General features: G+C 39.7%; 1 protein-coding gene across 1 annotated transcript in view; it reads right to left on the bottom strand.

Moving 5' to 3' along the window:
* The window catches only part of PRKCB (protein kinase C beta), a 2,112,091-nt gene that overhangs the window by 949,411 nt on the left and 1,135,418 nt on the right, over positions 1-27,262 (bottom strand). Inside the window, exon 4 of the mRNA XM_044089400.1 lies at positions 11,901-12,012. Within this exon, the coding sequence (XP_043945335.1) occupies positions 11,901-12,012 (112 nt within the window). The remainder of the gene's footprint in view (positions 1-11,900; positions 12,013-27,262) is intronic.

A 27,262-nucleotide genomic window follows, 5' to 3' on the forward strand; every position in this document is an offset into this window, starting at 1 on the left:
CTAGACTAGGTTAGATTGTGCTAAGATTTGATAGTAGTACTGTTTAATGTACTAACTAGCTGCTCTAAGTTGTCTCCGCACAGTGGTTTTGTTTTAGCCATGCTAAGTTATAGGTTTCAGTTCTAAGGGAAATTGTATGGATAAAATGTACTTTCTGGCCATTTGTGTCTGTACAGGGCATGGTTAGCTTCTTGATGTAATAACACCAACAAACATTGCTTGTGAGTGTAAAGTTACAAAAGAACAACTTAAACTACCTTGACAAGGCAATTTCAAGTACTAGTACTGCTTAGAATGATTTAAATGCAAAATCAAAAAAATAAAGCAATAGCACGCTTAACAGTCAACCGAAGTGCAAAATAATAAAATAAATAAAAATAAAATAAAATAAAATAAATCTTTTATTTGCTAAGAATGGAGCAGGATTAACTCAGGACCCCCTCGGCTGTTTTGGATTAAATACTGACTACATAACTGGGCAACTCAGTTAACTTTTGTCTTAGTCTGAGTTTGTGTAATATTAGAATAAGAACATTCAGAGTTCAGGAATGCTGGAGTGAAGCTCCCACATTAGTAGGTGTAAGGACACATCACCATCTGCAAAAATAGTGTTGTTTGAGCTGTGTGTGACTGTTTTATACCAGGATGTTATGTAGTTTAGACATTGCATCTACAATTTGTCTCTCAAGACAATGAGACCTGCTGTTTCTTTACAAATGACAGCAAACAAAGAACTGTCACAGGATTCCTTATCAGGTATGATCATACGTCTATTTGGTATATGGTTTGAAGAACAAAATTTACCTATATGCTGAAGATATAAAGTATAGTCTGGTAGTCACAGCTTGACTGTTCATTCTGTCTTTGCAGAAGCATGAGACACTTTGCATTTTGTGAAAACAAGCAGTAGATGGGATTTAATAAGAGCACCTTGTGGAGGACATGCATTCCTTCTTGGTGGATTCACCATAAGAAAAGCAGTGGACAAGAGGACTTGGAATAGTAACTACCACTATGCTGAGCCATGCTATGCAATGTGAAAGTGTAACAGTGAAGCCAACAGGATGTTGAGTACAAAAGCACTTATGGATGACATAGGTCCTAATGTCACCTTTGTGTTGCACAGTACACTGGTAAGCTTGTATTTGGAGCACTGTGTGCATTTCAGGTGGCCAACAAAAAGAAGGGAAATTATCAAAACTATGAGGTAAACAGCTACCAAAAGTGTGAAATGAATAGATATTCTGTTTTATAAAGTGCTGATTTAGAAACTGACCATGTACATTAACACATAAATGATACTATTCAAATACAACATGCACTGTCTGGGAGCAAGAAAGAGAGGAGAGAGAGATTACATGAAATACAGCTGGAAAGAAGCAGTTTCAAGACAGAGATCTACACAAACACAGGTCTGTGACAACAAATAAAAACCATTAAGGAGAAAATAAGGAACACACTGAAAAAAGTAATCCGCCAACCAGCTGTGTAAATATTATATTGGGGAAAATACACAATGAATCTAAAACATAAATACAGTACTATTTTGGGGACAGTGGCCCCCTAACATCACCCTGCAGAAAGTCGATCACTCCCAGCTACCCTAATTATTATAGTCAATGTGATTGCACTTTGAAAAAAGGTACAGTTCTCCCAATGTACTTAACACAACTCAAACAAATCCAAAGTGCACTGCATTAGCAAAACAGAATCAATACACTCTGACTACCGAGTACTAAAAATAGCAAAAAAGACACAGTGACACAGAAAGCAGTAATAACAACCAACACACTCTTGATTTCACTAGACTTTACAGTTATGATGAAATGATACCTTGCATAATATTTAATTTGCATTCATTACTAAGAGGCATTATTGCACATATAAATTGACTACTCACAAGCAAATATTACAACACAGAGATAGCTAAATAGTGTTGGAATGTAGTATCAAGCCAGTGCTACACTCTAAGTCATCCAAAAGGTATACATAGTAGTAAGTAGGCTAGAAGTCTGGGTCATTTCATTCAATGGAGCTTTCCTGAATGTGGTTTTGAACAGAAAGTTAATGATGAAAAGCTATATTTAATGAAATGAAACTTAAACATCAACAAAACTGAATGTTTTCTGTGGGGCACAACACTTACCAACTTTAAAATTCAGCTCCAAAGTCATCTTAGAGTATATTCTAGCTCCTTTCCCCCCACCCATAACTCAGAGTTTTGCTATATTGTTTTGATGAAATGGCTGCATCCTGAGGGCAGGTATGCTAGGACAGGTTACAGCAATGAAATAACTCAAGAGAACACGGCTGTAACTCTTAAACGCATGTCTGCATATTCTTATGTAGCTAAGAACTGTTTCCAAACATGGACATTCATTTTCTTAACGGCTAGTACTTTTCCATAAGCTACAGGTCTAGATTAACAAACAGTCATTTGCCATTCATAAACTGCCACAGTCCCCCTTGGCATTGTATATGTTTAAATATGTCAATAGTTGTGAAATAAATGCATCTTAGTGGCAAGCTTTGTGCCGTCCGCCTATGAATATTGCAGCCCTGTGTTTTGCGTTCTTTTCTGCCACATCTGTTTTTGTTTCACTCATAACGACGTATTATCAAGGCTAGAGTGAAAAGGTATGCATTACTGAAATTAAAAGAAATTGATTTTAGGGTCCAAATTAACGGCAAACCTGTTGTGTTGAGGCTAGTGTAGTCACTTTATATTTAATGAAGCTTCTAAGGCAAGTGTTAACCTTTACTAATCTTGTATTTGGCCTTGTACTTGATATTTTAAAAATCAAACCCTGTTCATTTAAAGAATAAAATCATCCATGTACTCTTCTGTTGATTCTATGACAAGGAGTGGAAGGGTATGGCAAAAGAAAAGATTCCCAGTGAAGACAGAATCACAAAGTTCTTCAAAAAAGTTTACAAAGTGAGTAACTGGAACATGTCCCCTTTTTATATCTTCTATCTTGGAGAATGAAAGCCGATACAATGCCTAGTGATTGCAGATATATAAGTAGATGTTACCATCACAGTCAGTTGAAAGAGAAGCTGGTGCCTTACGTAATTCTTATTAGTACAGTTACAATTAAATGCTCATTTTAATACGTTGTTTAGCTGAAAGTGGACCTGTAAGATACACAAACTGGGCCTCTCCTATTCCCCATAGCTCTCAAATTCTTTGCTCAAGAATTCTAGACAAATTCAAAACTAAAGGAAGGACAAAAGTCCAAAATGAAGGACAATTTTTCAAATATTACTCTAGTATATTAACTTTTTTAAATGAATTAAAGTTTCGAAGAAGGGCAAAAGGTTAATGTTCAGTATTATTAACTCTCTATAAGACATCTATCCATGATAAAGACTGCAGTTTAGTTATAGCTGATCAGCCTAAAATAACTGTTTGCTGATATTTAACTATGTAAATTTTAACCATAGCAGGCTCCAGATGTTTGCTTAGGATTTCTCTGGTTGAGTCAACTACTGTAGCAAACTACCACTTGGTCACAACAATGTGTTGTGTGATTAATACAGACTGTCATCTGCATTATTGCTTATTTCTAGAATTACAGTCATGTTTACTGCAGTACCAATTCTGAAATATGTTTACTCCAGTACCAATTCTGAAATATGTTTACTGCAGTACCAATTCTGAAATATGTTTACTCCAGTACCAATTCTGAAATATGTTTACTGCAGTACCAATTCTGAAATATGCTCTTCTTTTCTGATATGAAATATTAACTGTCCATGAATCTCCACCAACCTCTACAGTACATGGGGGGAATCTGTCTTCTGTGACCTCATGCTTTTTCAGAATGAAGATCTTTGGTTGGGTACTACCCTTAGCATGCAAAAGTAACTTTCCATAATGGTTACAGATGTCATGTGATATTTACATTTCCTGTTTACACAGCTGCTGTCTCACACTCCATTTTGTGGCCTACATTTGAGCTTCGGCTTTGGGGTATTTTTGGCTGACACTGCATCAGTGGGCATCCCTTTTGGTGCAGTGTCCACATCACCACACATGTCCTTTTGCTGTTATATGACATTCTCACAGTTTCTCAGTACATTAATGACGCTCAAGTATCTGTCTGTCCAGCTATAATGTTTTAGATAACACTATAACCCTCAGGCTGACCACTAGCCTGCCTCCTATCAGTATACCCCCAGGTTTTCAGTGAGTCCATATAATGTAGTAAAATATGACTCTGCGGTCTATTTGTTGCTGTAGTCTCTGATTAAATCTGTCCTTTACACAAATCACATTTTCTTGGTCAGTAATAAGTTATCAAATCCACATCTCAATGCTGAATATTGCTTCCTTATATCCATATTTATGGTCAGACCTCACAAAATATCTTTTGTCTGGGCACCCATACAGGAAACCAATATGTTTACCTCATTCTCTATCCAGAAGCTTCATATGGTTGCTTGCAAAATAAAATTGTTCAAATGTCTGAGTCCACTGTTCCTACTATTGTGGTTTATATGAAACTAAAAGGTGGTACAGGATTTTAATAGTTAAACAGCCCAAGGAGAAAAAATATCCTCCACTGCATCCTTGCCACCACTTCCATGTTACTTTACCTTTTCGGAAAATATTGTTGCTTTCCCTCATATCTGTGGTACATTTGATACCACATCTTGTTAGTTAAAGGAGGAATAAAATCCCAGAGAAGACTTCCTTTATCAAACACTTTTACTGAGATAAATTCAGCGAGCAGTGACCAAAAAAAAATCTATAATTTCAATGCTTGCTTAAACACACACACATACACACACACACACACACACACACACACACACACACACACGTGCTCTCATACACACACACAGACACAGATACATCCACATCAGCTCATTTAACCACAGCTGCTCAGTGTTTGGCGTACTTTGCCACAGGTTCAAAGTGTTTGTGCTTAGACCCAAGCCATTCAAAGCTAACAACAAGAAATTAAGTTTATTTTCAGTTTGATCTGCACTTTTCACCTGTATTTTACTGTTTTACTGCATTAATTTGTGCCTTTCTTACTGTTTTTACTTCCTGTGTGTGCTTATTACCTGCACTTGTTTCACACTGAAATACTGCTTAGTTAGTATAGACTAGATCCAGACTTGCTGAATCAAGTCTGTGTTTTATACAATTGAACTCAAATCCAGCCATCTTACATTAAGAAGGGTCGCCGCTCACCTGCACACTTGCAGCAGAAGTGTGGATAGAGCCTTGTCTGAGCTGGGGATTGCTGGAGGAAGAATCATTGTGTGATTTCCTATTGGCAGACTAGTTTACAACTGTTTAATTTTGCCTGTATATAAGCCTTGTGTTTGTGTGTTTTTTGGCCCAATTAACTGGAGCTACTCTGCATTTGGTTTCCTTTGCCAGAGGTCCATAGTGTTTCTGCTTGAATCTAAGCCATTTAAAGCTAAGCACAATAAATTAAGGTTATTTTGTATTTGATCTGCACTTTTCTGTATTTTACTGTTTTACTGCATTAATCTGTGCCTTTTTGATTGTTTTTCTGTTTGTGCCCGTTTATTACCTGCACTTGTTTTGCACTGAAATATTGCTTATTTAGCACAGACTACATCCACACTTGCTGAATCTACCCTGTTCTCCATACAATTGAACTCAAATCCAGCCATCTTACATTAAGAAGGGCTCCCCTGCACCCTTGTGGCAGAAGAGTGTGGATATAGCATTGTCTGAGCTGGGGATTCCTGGAGGAAGGGTCATTGTGTGATTTACTATTGGCAGCCTAGTTTAAAACTGTTTAATTTTGCCTGTATACAAGCCTTGCATTTACGCATGGCTGTGCATCGTGCAATGGGGTTAGCAGTGACTTGTATAGATGCAAACTCCTAGAAACTATTTTTCCCTAGACACCAGTCAGTGAAACCCTCCCTGGTTCCCTGCTACTCTGCAAGCAATGTAGCTGCCCACTTCTGCACTACAGGCAACTCAGCTGAACACAGAGCAGTGTTGCCCCACTTTCCATCCCTGATCTTCTATAGTATAAGTCCCTTGTTAATCCCAGAGCAACAGATGATCTAACTTGCCCTCTCACAAATTAGTATTTAAGAACTATCTGCTACTATGGACAGTTAGTTGCCCAGCATTTCTCCAGCCAGTCTGATTGACACGGGCATGTACCTATTGCCTCATGTATACTGACAACCACTTGCTCTTAGAGCAAACAAATACAACATGTGAGAGATTTAAATATAACAGGAAACTAGAATCAGTCCTCTCACATAAGAATGAACAAGACATCAAACAGGTTGTCAGCAGTCACACCTCTCCACTCACACAAGATAAGATAAAGACACAAACCCACATACATGGAGGTACTCACTAAGAGCCTGTCAAAAGACCAGAGACCTCCCAAGCACAAACAACCTACACATACTGATACACAAACAGAATCCACCATTGCACATAGCATACATATCAGTGTCTCAACAATTAAGCCCTTAAGGGAAAACACCTCAAAACCTAATGTCCTAGTTATACGTAACTCAATAGTAAGACATACAGATGCCCCCCTCACCAGGTTGGACTAGGAGAAGGTTACGATCAGCTGCCTGTCAGGGGCCAGGATCCATAAAATCATGTATGCACTCAAATCACTCAGCAACAATTACTGTTATGACTCTGTCACAGTACTTGTTGGGGTGAATGACTTGAGACATACCTCGCTGGATTATATGAAGAAAGACATAACTGAACTCTCAGATTATGTGTCCCAAGCAGGTTTGTCCCTAGCCCGAAGCAGCATTCTACCTTCATTTAGGAAGATGACAAAATGCAGACAAAAAATGATAGATTTCAATAATTGGCTTTGCTTTTGCTGTCACTCCAGTGGGATCCAGTACTGACAGCCCGGGAAGACATGGTCGACAGACCACACGTCTTTGCCAGAGATGACCTTCACCTGTCTCCTCAAGGCTTTTGGATACTGGCAAAGATGCTTGCCTCCCCCATAGTGCCTTTTTTAGTCAATGTCAAAACAACAAAACTTCCAGTGTAAAGAAATCCACTGGACTCAAACTTAAGGTTATGCTGCTTAATGCCAGGAGTATAAACAGTATACTGCACTCTCTGAAAGCACTCCTCACCTTGGAAGATGTTGACATCTATGCAGTCACTCAGACTTGGTTCAATGCCACAGACAGCAAACTGGCAGTACAAGGCTCCAATGCCTTTCACACATCTGGAACTTAAAACGAGTGTTAAAGAACCAAAGGTGGAGGTGTATCCATCTTCATTAAATCCAAATACACCTCAAGCCTGGTAAATCAGTATGACTCTGTTGAGCTACTCCAGGTCCAAGTAACTACAAACAAAATACCCTACCACATCATCGCTACCTACAAGTCCCCCACCATGAACCAGGAGAAGCACACCGGCTACCTGGACTTGATAGAGTTGTTCAATATACAGCCAAACACCTTGGTCATGGCAGATTTCAACTATCCTTCCATAGACTGGGTGATTTACATGAGCACAAACACAATAACTCTGAGGTTTCTGGATTATGTTAACTCAAATGTCCTGGAACAGTTGGTCTGCACCCCCACAAGGGGCTCAAATGTCCTAGACCTTGTGCTCAACAACATGGTGGGGGGGGGGGGTCACTGCACTACCCCATGTGTGTTTCCCTTTCTGTTAGGTCAAACCATAAGTCAGTCTCATTTGAAGTAAAGATCAGACCTGATACCTCCACAAGAGCAAAAAAAACTGAAAAATTTCTCTAAAGCAAATAAAAGCTTACTAAGCGATGGTATAAAAAGATTCAAAGCCCGTACTAACACAGCCAACAATGACTCCTATGCAGAAGAATACACAAATGCCCTTTATAGTCACTTAAACAAATGTATTGACTCAGCTGTAGGACTAAAATCAGGTCCTCCCAAAAAAACAAGCCACCCTGGGGGACTTTAAGTATAAATAACTTATATAACAAAAGAAATGAACTGATATCTAAGAACAGGAGGGAACTAACTCAACAGATGAAGAATACCCTCCGCAGCTTGAACAAGCAAATCAGATATCTTGTAATGTTCTCTAAGGCTAGTCACAAGACTAAATTAGCATCCCTAGCTGAAGAAAACCATAAGGCATTCTTTAGCTATCTCCGAAACTTAAAAGGGAATGCCCAGCTGTGTGCTGAACTTATAATGGATGGTACCACTCACACTGAACAGGAGGAAATTGCCAACCTGCTAAGTGACAGATATGGCAATAACTTCACTTCCCTTTCTCAACCAGCCATACCCCAATGCACTCCTAACACCAGTCCTCTACCGTGTATCTCCAATGAACAGGAAAGAACAGGGCATACAAGCACTTTACAAGGCCAAAAACATGGCCTCTGTGGGACCAGATAACATCCCAGGTTGCTTGCTAAACAATCTAAAACAAGACCTAGCAGAACCACTTTGCACTTTCTTTAACCATAGCCTTAGCACTGGCTTTGTTCCAGCAGAGTGAGGCACAGTAATCCCCTTGCACAAAGTGTGACCATCAACCTATCCAGGAAACTATTGACCCATAAACCTAACCAGTCTTATTTGCAAAGCCATGGAAAGAATCATCATTGACCTTATCAATAAGGACGCAGGCAACCTTCAAACTCTTGAACCAACCCAATTTAGTTTTGTCAAGGGTAGATCTTGGTTATCACACCTGTTGGACTTCTTTGGGAATGTCACCAAAGCTCTAGATATGGGCAGAGCAGTACATACTGCCTATCTTGAATTAGCCAAGGCTTTTCATGCAATCCCCCACTCAAAGATCATTGAGAAACTCTCCCAGTTGGGGATTAACCCATACATCTCTAGATAGGTAGCCAGCTGGCTCACCAAAAGAGCACACACTTTTAAAGCTGGGGAGTCAACCTCCACCAGTAGACCAGTTACCAGTGGGGTACCACAAGGATCTGTGATGGGCCCTCTACAGTTTGGAATCTATTTGTCTGTGGTCCAGGCAAAAGTAGATGGCCTGTGGCTTACCATGTTTGCAGATGACTGAAAATGGGTGCAATCATTGAGTCCTGAACGATGTAAACATATTAAAGAAGGGGCTGACACAGACAAACGATTGGTGCCAAAGTCACAGACTAAAACTAAATGTAGAAAAATGTCTCATTATTCGTTTTGGCAAAGTAGTAGCCCCTGCTAATTATGTTATAGATAGCACCCCTCTAAGCACAAATTCAGTGATGTGAGACTTGGGAACACAGGTTGATAGCAATATAAAGTTCGAACACCATGTGTCTATAGTGGTAAGAAATTCTTCTATATTGTACATCTCATAAATAAGGGCATCACATCCAAGACTAAGGAGGTTATAACTCCTCTGTATTCAACCCTTATCAGACCACTAAGTGAGTACAATGCTCCCTCTGTATGTATCTCACCAGACACCTGCAGCAACTGGAGAGACAACAGAGGTTTCTAATCAAGAGAATCCAGGGCCTCCAAAATGTGATTTACATGAAAAGACTGAAAGCTCTGTCACTGTACTCTGTATCATACAGGCTGCTGAGAAGTGACCTGTGCCCAGCCTACAGAGCAGTCTCTGACTCTGCCATAATGGAAATGCTGCACATCCGCAAATCAAATGGGACAAGAGGCACTCACTCCAAGGATCTCAACCTAACCTGTGACATTAACAAAACATGTTGGAGAGAGAGATTTATCTCCCAGAGATTGCCACTTCTCTGGAATAAACTCCCATTTCACATGATGCAGAGCTTCTCAATGACCCTATTTAAGCTCAACCTTTATGACTGGATGGGTGACCATAAATTCACCCCACTGGTGGCACATATGTCCCTCATGGACAGGGGTAGCTGGTGCTGATCATAGAAATGCTCTAACAGCAACCAGTTAACTGTGGTCATTTAGGGCACATGTTTTTTTTTTACCTAGCTAGGATTGTAAAGGTCATAGGTCCATTAGCCTAGTAACCTTCTATGAACCAAAGGCAGGAATGTCTCACATTAGTCTGTATCACATTTTGGTTATAATGCAGGGTTCAATAAATGCTCTGGCATTATCTCTTAACAAGGGTCAAAGGACAGAGACTGAAGTAGGGCTACTGGCTAGGACATATGTAGAAAAGAAGACAGCAAATATCAGCAATGAAAGAGGGGTGGACAAGCGTAAGCTAATAATTAGTGGTGATCGGTAAGGCTGCCTCTAGGACAGGTGATCATTAGCACAGAAATGTCTGAAACAGCAAATATTTGAAAAACACAATAAACATCTGTAAGGCTGCCTCTAGGACAGGTGATCATTAGCACAGAAATGTCTGAAACAGCAAATATTTGAAAAACACAATAAACATCTTTAATGATGCAAAAGTGGTCTGGTTTTTAAAAGTGGCAATGAGTGCTGGCCTAAAACTGCAAGGGTCAGTAAGTGACTGACTGAAAGGGCAAAATGAAAAGACAAGCAACATTATCTGGAACCCTGTGATTGACATGGATATGCACACGTACTGCGAAATCCCACAGAAAGAATTCAAATGAGCAAAAAGACGGTCATTTCACACTTCATAAAAGTATCTGTCTGGATATGGCAATGAGATGTGCCTGAATTCATGTGAAATTACAGTACCTCATGAACATCCTAAGTTTGTTTTCTCAGGGCACTATCAATGTCCATCCTGCCAGGTATCCTAGCACTGCTCACATAGTTGTGCCAACATTTACACTATGGTATTGTAATGCCCCTTCTCTCATATTCAAGTAATAACAGATGTGCAATGGTGAACAAGTTTTAACCATAATATTACCGAGTGTACCAAATCCTTATTCCAATACAAAACAACATTGCCTGGTTTATTTGAGGAAATCCCCTTGTATAACTGTAAACATGGTTGCCCACTAATTATGATGCCCCTCCATAAACATGGTCACCCACTAATTATGACACCTCCAATCTATTATCTCCAGTTTAGTAAAAATAAACATTGCCTATTAAAGCAATGAACACCTCTTCCCTTATGTAGTAAAACCTACTCTGGAAATAATTACTAAATTTGTGCTTGACTGGCAACCCTCTCTCCATGTATCAAATACCCAAAATAATGACTATTTTGTTGCTGGACCACTGGTAGCAGCATTCCTGGATATACCTTATCACTGTCCTAATAAAAGTACTAATTATCATTATCACGTTGACAGCATTACCATGCCATAATGTGACCACACTGGCTGAGGTCGTCTTTCAGCAGATAAGAAGGACATTTTTTTAGGGAATGAATACAGATAGGGAGGGGATTATATCTGTCCCAATGCTAAGATGTCCTCCCACTGGAAAGAAGGAGGGATACAAATTATATTCAATTACACATGTATTTATAAAATCCCACAGAAAATTCAAATGCGCAAAATTACTGAGCTGATATTAAATAGGGTGTTTGCAGAAAACTACGCTGAGAATGATGTATCTCAGACTGTAAGAGACATTATCTATTCTGGTGCAGAGAGCTACCTACCCACATTTATCTAAAACAGTGTGTTTATACTACTGATTAAAAACAGAATGACAGAGGCTGGATCCGGTTCTGAATTTCTCCAAAGATGTCTGAATAACTGACTGCAACTAGCATATAATTGCCCAGTGACTGTAAATCCTGGCCAACAGGTACTTGTTAACAGACCATATTTTAAAAAGACATTAATATATAATTAGTAGTTCTTAATGTGTATTATTTAAATTCATAAACCTGATAATTATTTGCAATGGAATACCATTTGCATGTAGAACATCATGACAAAAAAAGATAGTGGTTTTACAAGTAACAACTCTGGGATGGAAGTGGTAAGTCAGAGTTTAAAGAAAAAACAAATCATAATTCTGGTAAAATTACTTACTGTCACATTTCATCCCTTGGTGGATGAGGCCATACAGCAATGACCCACAGTGGTCACAAAATGTAGGGCTGGAGTAACTGTGTATCTTAAACCTGTGTTTACTTCTTGGATCCTGAAAGAACAAAGTACATACATGTTACAATAGGCAGCACATTTTCGGTCATTGCAATACAACAGTTAGAACAGTTTTAGGCATGCTTAATTGCTTCTTCTGATGTTATTTTAGTTATGCATTATGTTGCTTGTTTCTGCAATGCAGTCTATACGCTTGAAATACATCTGAACTAATCAAAGCTTTATCACTGTTTTTCTGGACTTATCACCTAAAGTTCACCTTGTCTCATTCATAGCAGTCTCATTTTGAAATCCAATGCACTTAAGTGCTTCCCTGTGGAGGTAATGGTTGCAAAAATATCAAAATCAAATAATTCATTAGCAAACATAGAATAGTTTTAGTAATTGATGTGGAGAGCTCTGGTGCATACAACTAGTATAAACTCTTGCAGAAGTGAAAGAGATGGCATATACGGACAGCGTCTTCAATTTAAAAAAAATTGAAGTGTTTCAAAAGAAAAAAATATGCATGTGTGTTTCAAAACAATCCCTTACATTCACATCTAGTATAGGGTAGGTATAGAAGAGAAGAAGAACATTTCTTTTAAGCTTCTTTCCCCAGCATAGCTAAGTATTTTTCTAAATAATTATTATCACATCATGAAATAGCTATCAATTTTGAAATTATCAGTCAAACCACAACATAATCTTGGGTTGAAATAAGAGCATCCCGTATGCCTTGTTTTCTAGGATATTAACTTTTATTAATTTAGATTTCTTAATCAGGTAAATGGGCTGGCCTTGCACCTCCCTTTCAGACATGACACAAGCCAAAAGGCATGTATATAATACACAGCTAAATATGCATACATTGCCATTCAAGGGATAAAGCAATAAACTGAATTTAGACTAAACACTCCATTTGGCATGTACCGTACAAAGCACCTGCAGCAACTGGAGAGACCTCAGAGGTTTCTAACAAAGAAAGTACAGTTTTGTACCTACCATAAATGTAGATGTTCGAGTGCTAATACAGCTGCAGTCATAATAGATGGGTTCTCCTGCTGTCAGAAATAGTTAAAATGAAATAACATAAAATAAAATAGAAATAGAAAAGAGAGAATATGAACAGGTAGCACAATGTTGTGCTACCTGTTCATATTCTCTCTTTTCTATTTTATTTTATGTTATTTCATTTTAACTATTTTTGATTGAGTGATTTTTGGCATGTATATTGACATGTACTTACTTCGTTTTTAACACGAAGCTTATTACTCCTGTTTGTGTACTTGCACTTTAAATTTTAATTAATTGATACTAATCACTTGTTAGTGACCAGTTTTAAACAATGTGAGTTTGCGTTTTTGGTATGCTGATGAAGCTTCTGTTTAACAGGAGCGAAAACGTTGTGTTTATTTATTTTTAAATAAATTGCGTTACTTCCTTGCTGAACCTTGGCTCTGTTTGGGCACATTTTTTGGTCTTTAGTTTCGGCGGTTTCTTCAAAAGTCTAGGTCTGGCGTCGGTTGTCGTCACTTCTTCCCTGACGTCAGCGCAACAGGGGTATAAAGGAACCAGCCGACGCCATTTTCTTCAGTTTTTCTTGCCCCAGATGTCAGGCACCCCCAGAAGGAAGGCAATACATCAATTTGCATCATAATGCAGTGCAATATAATCAAAATACAGTAGTTGCAAGCAAATACATCATAAATGAATACCCCAATCAGGTTGTATGAGGATGTGTTAGCCTATAGGCCTGTCCCAAAAGGGGAAGGAGGGAGGGAAACCTGGACTGCAGCTGTATTAGCACTCGAACATCTACATTTATGGTAGGTACAAAACTGTACTATGTTCATCGTGCATACAGCTGCAGTCATAACAGATGGGTAGAATCCCAAAGTTAAGAAAGGGGTGGTAGGCACTAGGTGGAACTAGGAGGAGCCAAAATGCCCTGCAAGACTGCAGTGGCAAAGCCTGCTCTAGATTTGGAATATAATGGTAGGTTGTCGGGCTTGGAGAAGGTATGCACAGAACTCCAAGTGGCTGCTTCCAAAATATCCTTGGTAGGAACTCCTCTGAGGAAAGCTGCAGAGGTGGCTGTGGCCCTGGTGGAATGAGTTCTAATGCCCGTAGGTACAGTTTTGCCATGAAAGGAATAGCAAAAGCATATGCAGTGGGCTATCCATTTTGAGATTGTCTGTTTGGAAATTGGCTTTCCTTGAGCTCCTACCGCATAGGACACAAAGAGCTGTTCTGATTTTCTGAAAGGCTTTGTTCTGTCCAAATAATAACATAGTTGTCTGTGGATGTCCATGAAATGTAGTAATCTCTCCCCTTTGTTTTGAGGATTAGGATAAAAAGTAGGTAAATGTATGGCCTAATTTAAAGCTACCCTGGATACCACTTTAGGCATAAAGGACGGGTTGGTTCGTAAGGAAACTCTGTCCTGATGGAAGATGATAAAAGGCTGGACAGCCATGAGAGCCTGTAGTTCTGAAACTCTACGAGCTGAGGTGATAGCCAGAAGGAAAGCTGTTTTCCAGGACAAATATTGCAAATCTGATGAGGCAGCTGGCTCAAAGGGAGGCAAGGTCAGTTTTTCCAGAATGAAATTAAGATCCCAAGCAGGTATTGGTTGTTTCCTTGGAGGTCTTAAATTCTTAGCCCCTCTGAGGAACTGTCTTAAGAGAGGGTGAGAGAATAAAGGTGGATCAGTGTTGTATTCTGCAGAAATGGCTGAGGCATGGATTTTGATGGAGGAGAATGAAAGTCCACTGCTTAGCAGTTTAGCCAAATATTGTAGTATTTGAGGTAAATTCAGTTTTCCAGGATCCTGGCCCTTTTTCTCATTCCAGACACAAAAACGTTTCCATTTTGCGGAGTAAGCTTTTCTAGTTGATGGCCTTCTGGCCTCCAAAATGACATCCTGCACCTCCTTGGAGAGTAGGGCCTGTTGTGATGCTAAGGAATCTTCCATGCGGCTAGATTGAGTGTTTTTAGCTGGCTGTGAAGAGTTTTGAAGCTGTACTGAGTTAGAAGAAGAGGCATTAGAGGCAGGGTCCATGGTGGGGAATGCGTCAGGCTCCTCAGAAGTGGGTACTAGTGTTGTCTTGGCCAGTCCAGAGCAATGAGAATCATCTTTGGTCTGTCTGATCTGGTTTTCAATAGAACTTTGGGCAGCAGAGGAAGAGGTGGGAAGGCATAAACTGTCATTGATATCCAACTGAAAGAGAGAGCGTCCACTCTCCAGGCCTTTGGATGGAAAATCCTTGAGCAGAATTTTGTCAATTGATGATTTTTGTGGGAGGCAAAGAGATCTATGTCTGGCCTTCCCCATTCTTGGATTATTTCTGTAAAAACTTTTGGATGCAATTTCCATTCATGTGGATCTGTCATATTCCTGCTTAGGTTGTCTGCCAACGTGTTTTCCTTGCCTGGCAAGTACTGTGCTTGTAGTTCCATTTGTAAGTCCATGGCCAGTCTGCATAGGGGATAGGAATGTGTTCCTCCCTGCTTGTTTATGTACCACATAATTGTGGTGTTGCCCGTTCTTATCAATAGTTGACCTGGTTGTAGAAGGTCCTTGAAAGCTATAATAGCATTTATTACTGCTAGCATTTCTTTATGATTGATGTGAAGGTGCTTTTCTTTTTGGGACCATTTTCCCTGAATGCACCGATCTGTCATGTGCGCCCCCCAGGCGTAGTCCGAGGCGTCTGTTGTGATGACTTGATTTGCTTGAGGCTTGCTGAATGGAAGACCTGTGTTTATTTGACATGCTTGAGCCCACCATAGAAATTCCTTTTGCAGACATGGAATTAGTGGTATTATTGTTTCCAAACTGTGGCTGTGTTGAGACCATATGTTTTTCAGGTACCATTGTAGTTTCCTCATATGCAGCTTTGCACATGGGATTAGTAAGATGCAAGATGCCATAATCCCAGAGCCTGCAGGATTTTCCTTGCAGTCAGCCTAGTGCAATTTGCTAGTGTTCTGAAGTATTGAATTAGTTGCCCCTGCTTCTCTGGCGTGAGGTAGGCCATCTGGGTGTTTGTGTCCAAATTGGCACCCAGGAAAATTATCTTCTGAGAGGGTATTAGCCTTGATTTCTTTTTGTTGACTGTGTATCCCAGAGAGTTCAACAACATTATTACATAAGCCAGATGTTTCAGAAGAATGTGCCTGCTGTCCGCTTGGATCAGGCAGTCGTCCAAATAGGGGTATATTTGTATCCCTTGAAGTCTGCAGTAGGTAATTACTGATGCCAGGCATTTCGTGAATACTCTGGGCGCAGTAGATAAGCCAAAGGGCAATGCAGAGAATTGATAATGGGTTGAACCTGCAAGAAATGTGAGGTACCTTCTGCAATTTTGTCTGATTGGGACATGCAGGTATGCCTCCTTGAGGTCCAATGTTACCAGCCAAGACTCCTTGCCCAGCATAGGAAGAAGTTGCTGTAGAGTGAGCATCTTGAATTTTGGTACGAGTATAAATGTGTTTAGAATGGATAGGTCCAAAATAGGTCTCCAATCTTTTCCCTTCCTTGGCACCAGAAATAGCCTGGAATAAAAACCTTGACCTTGTTCGTGCGTAGGTACCTCTTGAATAGCTTTCATGTTTATGAGATCTGTAATTTGCCTTTGTGCCTCTGCCCTTTGATTGTGTGGCAGATTTGGCATGCCTCTCATTTTTGGAAGGGTGTGAAAATGGAATCTGTAGCCTCTGTTTATAATGTCCAGGATCCATTTGTCCTTTGTGACAATATGCCAATTTTTTGAAAATAATGCCAGCTTTCCTCCTAAGGGGGCTGCCATTTGAGACTTGGTTGGCATGCAAAGGGGAAAGTCATTGGGTTTGCTTTCTGAAAGATTGTGAGTTATCCTCACCACCTCTTTGTGTAGGAGCTTGCCATTGTCTGCCTCTAAACGATCCTTGGGATTGTCCTCTGCCCTTCGGGTGCCTGTATCTGCCTCTTTGGGGTCTGTCCGTGGCAGGAAAGGACCAGTTTTTGGAAGGCCAATTTCTACTAAAACGTGGGGGTTGTACCTGTAGAAATTCTTTCACAGTTTGCATTGATTTAGCCTATTCCTCCATTTTCCTTAATACCTCCTCAGCAATAGCACCAAATAGTACATCCTTTTGAAGAGAGGCGTCTAATAATTTAGCTTTGACATGATCAGGCAAGACTTGTTCCTTGAGCCAGGCATGCCTACGTATGACTGATCCTGTAACAGCAGCTCTACATGAAGCCTCTAGAGCATCAAAACCACATTGTAAGGTATGCTTACCCACTTGTTCTGCACTATGCATCAAATCCTGCAACTCCTTCAAGTCTGGTTGTTCAGGTTGTGACATTTTACTTTTCAATTGTGATAACAAAAACTGTTGGTATTTTAGCATATGAAACTGACAGTTTAAGGCCCTCATGGATAAGGTAGCCGAGGTATATACCTTTTTTCCCCACCTTTCTAAGGATCTGGAATCTCTCTCGGAAGGTAATGGATTTTTAGCAATGGAGGCCTTAACTCCCTTGGGGCCCTGTGAGATGGTTTCTGGGTCAGCAGCATGGCTTTTGTATAGAAATTGGTGTGAGTCAGGAACCCTGTAGTACCTGTCAGGCTTAACTGGAGCTGGAGGTAGAGAGTCCGGGTTAAGGCAGGCCTCCAAGTAAACATCATCCAAGATGTCCAAGACAGGAGGTATAGACATAGGCCTGTGCTGAGGTAGCAAGAGAAATTCCCTGAGCCTTTTCTTGGAATCTGAACAATCTTGGCCTTTCCAGTGGAAGTGTTCCCTTAAGGTATGCAAAGTTTCCCCAAATGAGTAATCCTCAGGGGGGGATACAGAAGGGATGGATTCCTCTGCATCAGAGTCTTCAAAAGGGGAGTAAGAATGTTCCTGATCATCAGAGTGCTCTGAAATAATGGAGCCCTGATCAGAGGAGGGGGAATCTTCCTCCACTCTGGGCCTTTTGTCCGGTGGGGGCTGAGAACCTCTGATAAGAGTAATTAAATCCTCAGCCATTTTAAGCATCTGTTTCTTAGGCATTGGGGCCTGGAGATGGGCCCTGTGTAGCTGGTCTCTTAGAGTGCATGGTTGCTTTAGACTTAGTGAAAGCCTTGATGGGGAAAGAAGAGGAAGGTCTGAAGACACCTTGAGTGGAGGTGGACCTGTCCACATTCTGAGTTTCAACGCCAAGAGTGGCTTCGGTATCTGTAGTCAGGGTGTGGGCTGAGGAGCCTGCGAACTCGGGCACAGGAGACACCGTCAAAGAAGTGTCATTGGTAGTCAGGGGCTGCGTAGGCGCCTCACTGAGAACCGGACCACGTGTAGTTGGCTTTGGCGTGGTGTCGGTAGAGGCCGCGGACCTCATGTGTCGGTCCTTATCTTTGCGTTTTTTAGACAAAACCGGAGTCAGAGTATCCGACGACATAGTATAGTTAAATGCTTTCCCAAAATAATGCTGGGCGAACTCTGCCCGATGCTTAACAGTGCGTTTGTTGAATGTAGCACAAAAGCGGCAGACCGAGATGTCATGGTCTGGGCCTAAACAAGGTATACAGAGGGAATGGAAATCCTTATGCGGTATTTGCTTCCCACAAGAAATACAATTATTAACTTTGTCTGACATCGGTCTGAGGCAAGAAAAGTTTCCCCAACGGGGTACGTAGCTTTTAAGAAGATTTCGGTTTCCAAATTTTCGTAATCTCAGGAGCTGGCCGACCGGCACTTGCGAACTGCTTCTGCTTCGGGCACCGCGCGGCAAGAAAGACTGAAGAAAATGGCGTTGGCTGGTTCCTTTATACCCCTGTCACGCTGACGTCAGGGAAGAAGCGACGACAACCGACGCCGGACCTAGACTTTGGAATTCGGCCGACCGAGGACCCGCCTGACGGCAGGAGAACCCATCTGTTATGACTGCAGCTGTATGCACGATGAACATCAAGGGGGTCCAGCATGTGCCTTACACAGACCGACTAAAGTCCCTGTGACTATACTCTGTATCATATAGACTTCTTAGGAAAGATTTATGCCTGGCCTACAGAGCAACCCAAGACCCAAACCTAATGAACTTATTGCATATCCGTAAATCAAATGGGTCTAGGACTACCCATTCCAGGGACCTAAATACGACCTATGACTTAAATTGGATATACCTTTGGCATAGACTACCCATTCTTGTGAAGCACAGCACCTCTATGACATTGTTCAAGAGGAACCTGAATGAGTGGATGGGGCACCCTAAATTCTTACCACAGATAGTGCCCACAATCCTCCTGGACAAGGGCAGTCATCATTAAATGCAATCTTGGGTATTGACTAGTATTTTCATGGTATTACATTGGGATGAAATGGCTAGGCTTAAAATGACCTCCAGGTCGATAGCCTATTAATCTGTTGTGATCCTCTGATCCTATAAACTGGAACAGACTATACGCAAAAGCTGTGAACATGAAAAACCTAGGTGGACGATATTAGTCTCTTAGGATCTTGTTAAAATCAGGAAAGTACCTAGATGAGAATGGCATCAAAAGAGTGATGATAAAAAAAACTACTAGTGACACACCTGAGTGTATAGGTAGCATTGAGTTGGTACCATGTTTAGAAATTATTTGCCCTGCTTTGTTCCCACTGAGTGCTTGACAGGTTCTTTTCATCTGTGATCTACAGTTTAAGGACACAATGGAGAATGAGTAAATGCACATTTTATTATTTTTAAGGACATTTTAAAATTTGTGGTGCGAGACAGAATGTAGGCAGGTTAACCCAATTAATCCCAAATAGCAAGAGGCTAATTATCACTTTTGCTTCCTGAGGTCTTCGAAGGTAGGAAACCTCTTACTTCCTGACAGCTTGTCTCCAAAATGCTCTGCTGAAAGCACACTCCATTAGATTCAAAATATCTGATAAATGATGCGGGTTACATAAAAATGTAAAACATGTTAGCTCTTTGGTACACAATGTGCTGTACACTGGTGTTAGCATCAAAGAAATGTCATTACATGCTTTTATATTGCAGATTTATGAAAAACAAAACATATTTTGTTTGCCAAAAATATTAAAGTTGTAGTCAGTCAAAGCTATATATCTCTAAGTGTACAAAACACATCCAAGATATCAGGAGAGAATTGTTCACCAGAAATAAGAACTTTCAATGATGTATCAGAAGAGGGGATCACATACTGCTGTTTTATATATTACTAGATCTATACAAATTATAAGCAGGTTGGCATAATGGTTAAGGTGTTTACCTTAAAAACACAAGGTGCAGGGTTTGTTTCTCACATGAGGCAATTCACAAGGCTTGAAACGGCCAACAAAGTCAGTTAGTCTAATGTGAACCTATGATACATATTTTCACAGTATTTTAAAACATTAACTTACAAAACCATCTGTGTTAGATAGCAAGTGTGCCTTAATGACTTTTATACAATTACACTGCAAGTTGCACAGCTTTTATGAAATTCTTTAATTATAGTTTGAATGCCTGTTTCAGGAGTATAGGGAAGTCTCCAGTAAAGTTGAGTATACTATTACAAAACACAGAAACTCTCCTATAAGACTAAAGTCATCAGGAATGTAAACACTGAGTTAAGTATTAAGAAAAACAAAAGGGAATATCAAACATTTCAGTCATGAAGTCTGCAATGATATAAACAAACTGCATCATATCTGCTGGAGCTGTAATGTTTTACTATTAAAGTAACACGGTCTATTACCTATCTGCTTTAAGTCTGAAATAAATAAATACCTGGAGTTGGCATTCTAAGTATGAACAATTGTTAGACATTAGCACAACTGAAGAAAATGTCGATTTTGGACTAGTAGCCGCAAGCTGTTAATACAATGCATTCAATACACTAGTGGGGTAATACTACAGATACAATGTATTAGGCTTGTAGAAAATATCATCTAATAACAAAAATAATATATAACAATAAAAAAATACAAGAAACAAACAATCTTTTCTGACAATAGCCCTTTCTTTGTCGGCTGTGTCATTTGTAACCCTATGTACTGTGTCAACTTATTCATTCTGTAAACTATATATGTTTGTATTCCTATACATCGAATACACCCATCATCAACATGCTAAATGTCAATGCCTTTTAAACATGTACATTAAAAAAAAATTACACAACCCAAGAAACAGCCTCGGTGCATGCAAAAAACAAACAAGCAAGCAAACAAAGAAAACATAATTTTTTTGCAGGGGACAAGCCTTCCGGCACCCTCATTGTGCAGGGCCTCACACCACCTGCTAATTATATACTAACTCTGAGATTGCACATACACAGGGTAAGACGTATTTTCCAACTCTGGGACTTGTAAGATCTTGGATAACTGTTGACCTGCTGTTTGTCTTCTAGACTTTTGAGGTGGGCTCTCTGTCTCGCTTACAGCACAATTAGATACCTGATTATGCCGAACTTCCTGTATCTCTACAAGTTCAATATCTTCAGCAGTACTAAAACCAGGAACATATGTGTTCACCAACAGATAAACAAAACACAATGGAGGGACAGGTTCAGAACACAATGCCTCCCAAACCTTTAGAATAAACGTTCCCTGCATGTTATGGAGTGCGACCTTCTATCTTCCCATAAACATAAACTAGATGTTTAGATGGTTATCCAAACGGGTTGACTGGTATGGTCCTTCAGAAGAAAGGAGGTGCAGCCTGAAAGAAGGTACTGGCAAAATGAGAATAGTTCATCTACCAAATTTTAGGGAAATATTTGTACTAATAACAACACTTACTCTTCAAACAAAACAACTTTGTTTTGTGAATATCTTTTTTCACCACAAATAATTTTCCTTCCCTTTACTATGGATCTCTCTCCCTCCCTCTCTATATATATATAATTATACACACACACACTTCTGTGTGTGTGTGCGTGTGTGTTATATATATGTATATATATATATATATATATATATATATATACACATATATATATATATATATATATATATATATATATATATATATATATATATACACACACACACACACACACACACACACACACACACACACGTGTGTGTATGTAAACAAGTGTTTTCTGTCTGTTTCTTCTCTGTCATTCTCTCCTCAAAATTACCCCTTTGTCAAGCCTTTTGATACAATTACAACAGCCTGTATGTTGAAGCACTGTTCTTACCCCTTTGTCAAACCTTTTGATACAATTACAACAGCCTGTATGCTGGAGCACTGTTGTTACCCCTTTGTCAAACCTTTTGATACAGTTACAACAGCCTGTATGCTGGAGCACTGTTGTTACCTCTTTGTCAAACCTTCTGATACAATTACAACAGCCTGTATGTTGAAGCACTGTTGTTACCCCTTTGTCAAATCTTCTGATACAATTACAACAGCCTGTATGTTGAAGCACTGTTGTTACCCCTTTGTCAAGCCTTTTGATACACTTACAACAGCCTGTATGCTGGAGCATTCTTGTTACTCCTTTGTCAAACCTTCTGATACAATTACAACAGGCTGTATGCTGAAGCATTGTTGTTACTCCTTTGTCAAATCCTTTGATACACTTACAACAGCCTGTATGCTGAAGCACTGTTACCTGTTTTTCTTTTAGTTGTGAGTTACAACCGTCTACCTTTCCCTGGCAGCAGCATCTTTCATGAATGATATAGATGTTCATGTCACAAAAGGAAATCATCATGCAGTTGGGGGGGGGTTGCACTGATTAGCTGGCTCATCTGCTACACCTCAATACTAAATTGAGCTGAAAAACAAAAGTCTGTCCTTCGATTTGATGCTCTTCTGCAGGAGAAAAGGAAACATTGTCAGGTCTGGGTTCTAGTTTCTGTCATGCACTCATGCTTATGTGAGAAGTGGGGAAAAAAAACAGATCTGCCAATCATAGTCCCTAACATCTTGCATCCAAGATGGCTGCATCCTTCTGCAAGCTGCTACAGATCATTACTGGTACAGTTTGAACCTGGCTGATGTAGCTTGCTACCTGAGGCAATGTTATATCCAAACTGTAGATTGATTTTGCAATTGCAGAAATCATCTTGCAACAGAGTTATATGATTATGAAACTAAAATAAACTTTTAACATTTCAAGTTTAGTATGATTGAAATTAAAATTAATTTAAAAATGCCATGTTGACCACAACGCTTCTCTCTCATTCCCAGAAATGATTTCCTTCCAGATATCACTCACAGCCAATTATCAACAAGGAAGGTCCTCAGGTGGGATATCATGCCAATTATATGCATAAAGCCCTCTGAAAAGAATGCAATTACAAGTATGGTTTCATAATAGTGAATTAATTGTCTCATGACTTGGGCAGGCAGCATCAAGTTATGACACAAAAGAATCCTCTTCACTCAGTTGAACACAATGTAAAGGCATTAAGAAAATCTTTTTTTTTTAATTTAGACCACAGAACATCACTCAAGTAAGTAAACACTTTTGCAGAAATAACAGCATTGATTGCTGAGACAGTATTAAAAGCATAAACCAGACTGAAAAAATGTTTATAGTTCATAATCATGTCACTGAATCTTACAGCTATTCAAACTACTCCAATGCTATCTTTTTCACCTGGGTTTATCCTTTGGGTTACTTGATCCAACCTAGATATGTGACAGGCCATATCCCAGAGACTGTGGCCCCCCACAAAGTCAACCTCCTCTATCCATAACACCTTGGTCTACTAGGATTACCCAGAGCTTGCATGCCACCTTTCTGGACAGCAGCTAGGTCATGAGCTCCATTGGGGTGTATCCTTTTTTGAGAGCTTTTAGCAAAATGTTTCCCCTTTCCTCTACCCTAGTATTATTATTAATTGGCAGCCTTCTTTGGTGAAATTTTTTGTTAGTACAGTTTTAGGTTAGGTTTAGGTAGTGGGCAAACTCTAAAGGTGTGGATCCTTTTTAAGTACCTTTGGAGACTATACTGGATTTTCATGCTGGCTTGTTTCACTCAGGATCCATTTATTCTATTATTAAGGTACAATTGGCAGCTATTTCCAACTTTTACATTGGCAGAGATAATATATCCTTGGCAGCTCTGAAAAATTCAAAGGTCTTTCTCAAGAGAACATTTTTATTGTTCCCTCTGGTTCAAGATCCTGTTCAACAGTGGGACTTACCTTTTATGCTTCAAGTGCTTGTCACACCTTCATTTGAGATATCGCAGACAGTTGACTTGAAGTTGTTGTCTTAGAAGATTTTATTATTGGTGGCTGTTACTTCCACCAGGCATGTGTCAACTGCAGGTGCTGTCCTTGTTCCTCCATATTTGGTTTTTCATATAGTGTGTCACTCTGAATGGATTCTGCCTTTCTGCATAAGGTGACAGCGGAGAACAATCTGAATCAGACCATTCATTTGCTAGGGTTTTTTCCAAATTTTCCATCAAAAGAGAATATTTACTACATTGTCTCAATGTCCATAGACAACTGTGGTTTTATTTGGACAGAATCAAATCTTTCAGAAACTCTAATCAGTTATTTGTCCCTTTTTCAAAGGCTTGAGTGGTTACGCCAGTGTCTAATGTTACTCTGTTCAAGTGGGTATCTGACTGTATTTCCTTTAGGCATAGCTTGACAGGAAGGCCTTGCCTTCTAAACTGAAAGGTCATTCTAATAAAGCTGTGGCTTTTTTCTCTATTATTGTGCTGTTGTCATGTGGGCAGGACTTCATACACACGTGTCTCACTACAAACTGGATATTCACTATAGTTCCACTGCACTGCAGAATGTGCTTTCAAAAGACCGCTGTTGGGTGTTATGTGCCTAAAGACTCTTTCATAGGTTAAACCCAGGTGGAAAAGACAGCATTATATACAACATTTATGTACTCACCATAAAGAGAGATCTGTGCTGTCTCTTTCCATGTGGTTCAACCTTACCTCTGACCCGCCCTTACCATTTTAGTGTGTATTCAATCTTAGGACAAGAATCGTATTTCTCCCTTTATGGGGTCCTTACTGTCTTATTTTGGGATTAAGTACTGGAAGCTTTTGAAGTGAGAGAGGCAAACTCGATCTCAGGTAATCCAAGTAGAGCAAGGTATTCTGGGTAGAGAAGGCAGAGCTCGGGGGGCTGAAGTCTTTGGGATATGGCTAGTCTCAGAACTGAGTTGGATCTGATATCCCACAGACTGAACCAGATGGAAAGAGACAACACAGAGCTAGCATTACGGTGAGTGCATAACTTTCATTTTTTATAATGTGTAAAAATGTCTAATAACTGAACACTCCTGTATATGTAAAGCAGGTAACAGAGCAGGAAGTAATTTTAATAAAAAAATGTAAAGAACTGTAACTATTCTATCATAGAATGTTAAATGAAGTAAATATTAACTATCTTTTTAGATCTGTGTGATCTGTAGTGATAGACAAAATTCATTGTCCACTAATACAAAGCTATACTTAGAAATATGTAGTTTGATGTGGAAGCCTAAACTTGAAGGAGTTTATAAATCGTAGTATGCCTTCCTGATTAGGAGACCACTGTGCCATATTTTCCCTTAGCATGGTCTATAGTGCTGAGTGGCATCTCACTGGGGAGCTGTATGCTAATGAGGCAGACCAGGGGAGTGGATAATGGTAATCAGCCATGCCTCCTACCCTGGAAATGACAGTGAGCCCAATTAACTTGGTAGAGTAATTTGCTGACTCACTCTGCTGAATTATTTTTTTTCTCTAAGTAGAGAAAGTGAATGACACTCACCCATTCACTCCTATATATGTAATCATAGTACAGGTAGGTATAGTGGAGCAATGTTTGTGCGAGTGTGGGGTACATGCATCTTTAGGGTGTGTCTGTGGGTGTGTTTGTGAATGTGTGCAATGGAGCATACATGTAGGTGTGTAGCAGAGTGCTTCTCTGAATGTGAGCAAGTTTACTGGGTCTTGTTTGTGGATGCTAAATTGTGCGTGCGTGTGTGTGTGTGCTGGAGCATGCATGTGGGAATGTACATGTTTCCTTGAACATGAGCAAGTGTGTGTGAACTTATTTTGTGGATATTTAAAGGTACGTGTGTGTGTGTGTGTGTGTGTCTGAGTGGTTGCACTATTGGGATAAGGTAGCGGTGCCAACTGTGTGTGTGTGTGTATGTTGCAGCATGTATGGGGTGTGTAGGTGTTTCTCTGAATGTGAACAAGTATGCGGGGACTTATCTTGTGGATACTTGAATGTGCGTGCACGTGTGTGTGGCTGCCTGTACTAACTTGATGCATGAGCCGACAGAGAGAAGACTAGCACTGTTAGGTTTGACTGATCAGTGTTTAATTTACAGACATGATAATGCACAACTAGCTTTATCAAGCCTCTAAATCGGAGATTTTTTCCATCATGCTAATTGATCGACCTACATTGTCCAGTTAGGCTGGGTGTAGAGAAGGGTCTATATTAACAACTCAAATTGTCAAATTGTTGAGTGCAATAAGACTGACACATATACATTGATCTCCCGCTTCTCCAAAATGTTTAAACACTGAAAAGCATAACATTGAACCATCATAGTTGGCCAACACTGCCTCCCTGGCTCTACATTGAATACGTAAAGTTAAAGAAGTAATGTACAACCCTACAAGTAAACTTCACAACAAACACACATTATATTATATTGTAAACATTATATATTATATTATATTATTTTATATTAAATTAGTATTATGGATTTTAGTTGTAGGGTTGCAAATTCCGTATTTTAGTTTACATATTCAATGTGGAGCCAGGGAGGTGGTGTCAGACAACTATGATGGTTCGATGTTATGCTTTTCAGTGTTTAAACATTTCAGAGAAGAGGGAGATCGATGTATGTGTGTTGATCTTATTGAACTTGACAATTTGACTGGAGTTGCTAATATACAGAATTATTGTTAACACTATCGATAATTCAGTAATAACCACTTTAAGTACATGTTTGTCCATCAATCAATGGTTAAATAAACAAGCAAGCAAGTAAACAAACAAATTTATTTGACAGGTGATTCTCCATGTTTAGATCAGCTGTTTCAATAACAATGGTTTCATTCTTCCATGTAATGTCAAAACTGTGCAAAAAGGAGTGCAGGTCATAGGTGTAGATAGATATTCTGGTGCCTGGTGCCACTTATCTGGTAGCCACCTCAAATTTAAGGAGAAAAAAATGGTCCTTTCCTTGGACTTTGGGAAGAAAAAAAACACATTCTTTCCTTTTATACTTTTTATAAAGCAAGCAGAGCTAGGCCACCACAGAGAAACAAGTTATTAACTAATAAAACAATAAAATGGCATAAAACAACACAGGCATAGAGACAGGGATAAGCGAGTCTTCATCAGAT

This window comes from Protopterus annectens, chromosome 12.part0 (assembly GCF_019279795.1).
Source record: "Protopterus annectens isolate FY-2018-M chromosome 12.part0, PAN1.0, whole genome shotgun sequence".
Classification (NCBI taxonomy): domain Eukaryota; kingdom Metazoa; phylum Chordata; order Ceratodontiformes; family Protopteridae; genus Protopterus; species Protopterus annectens.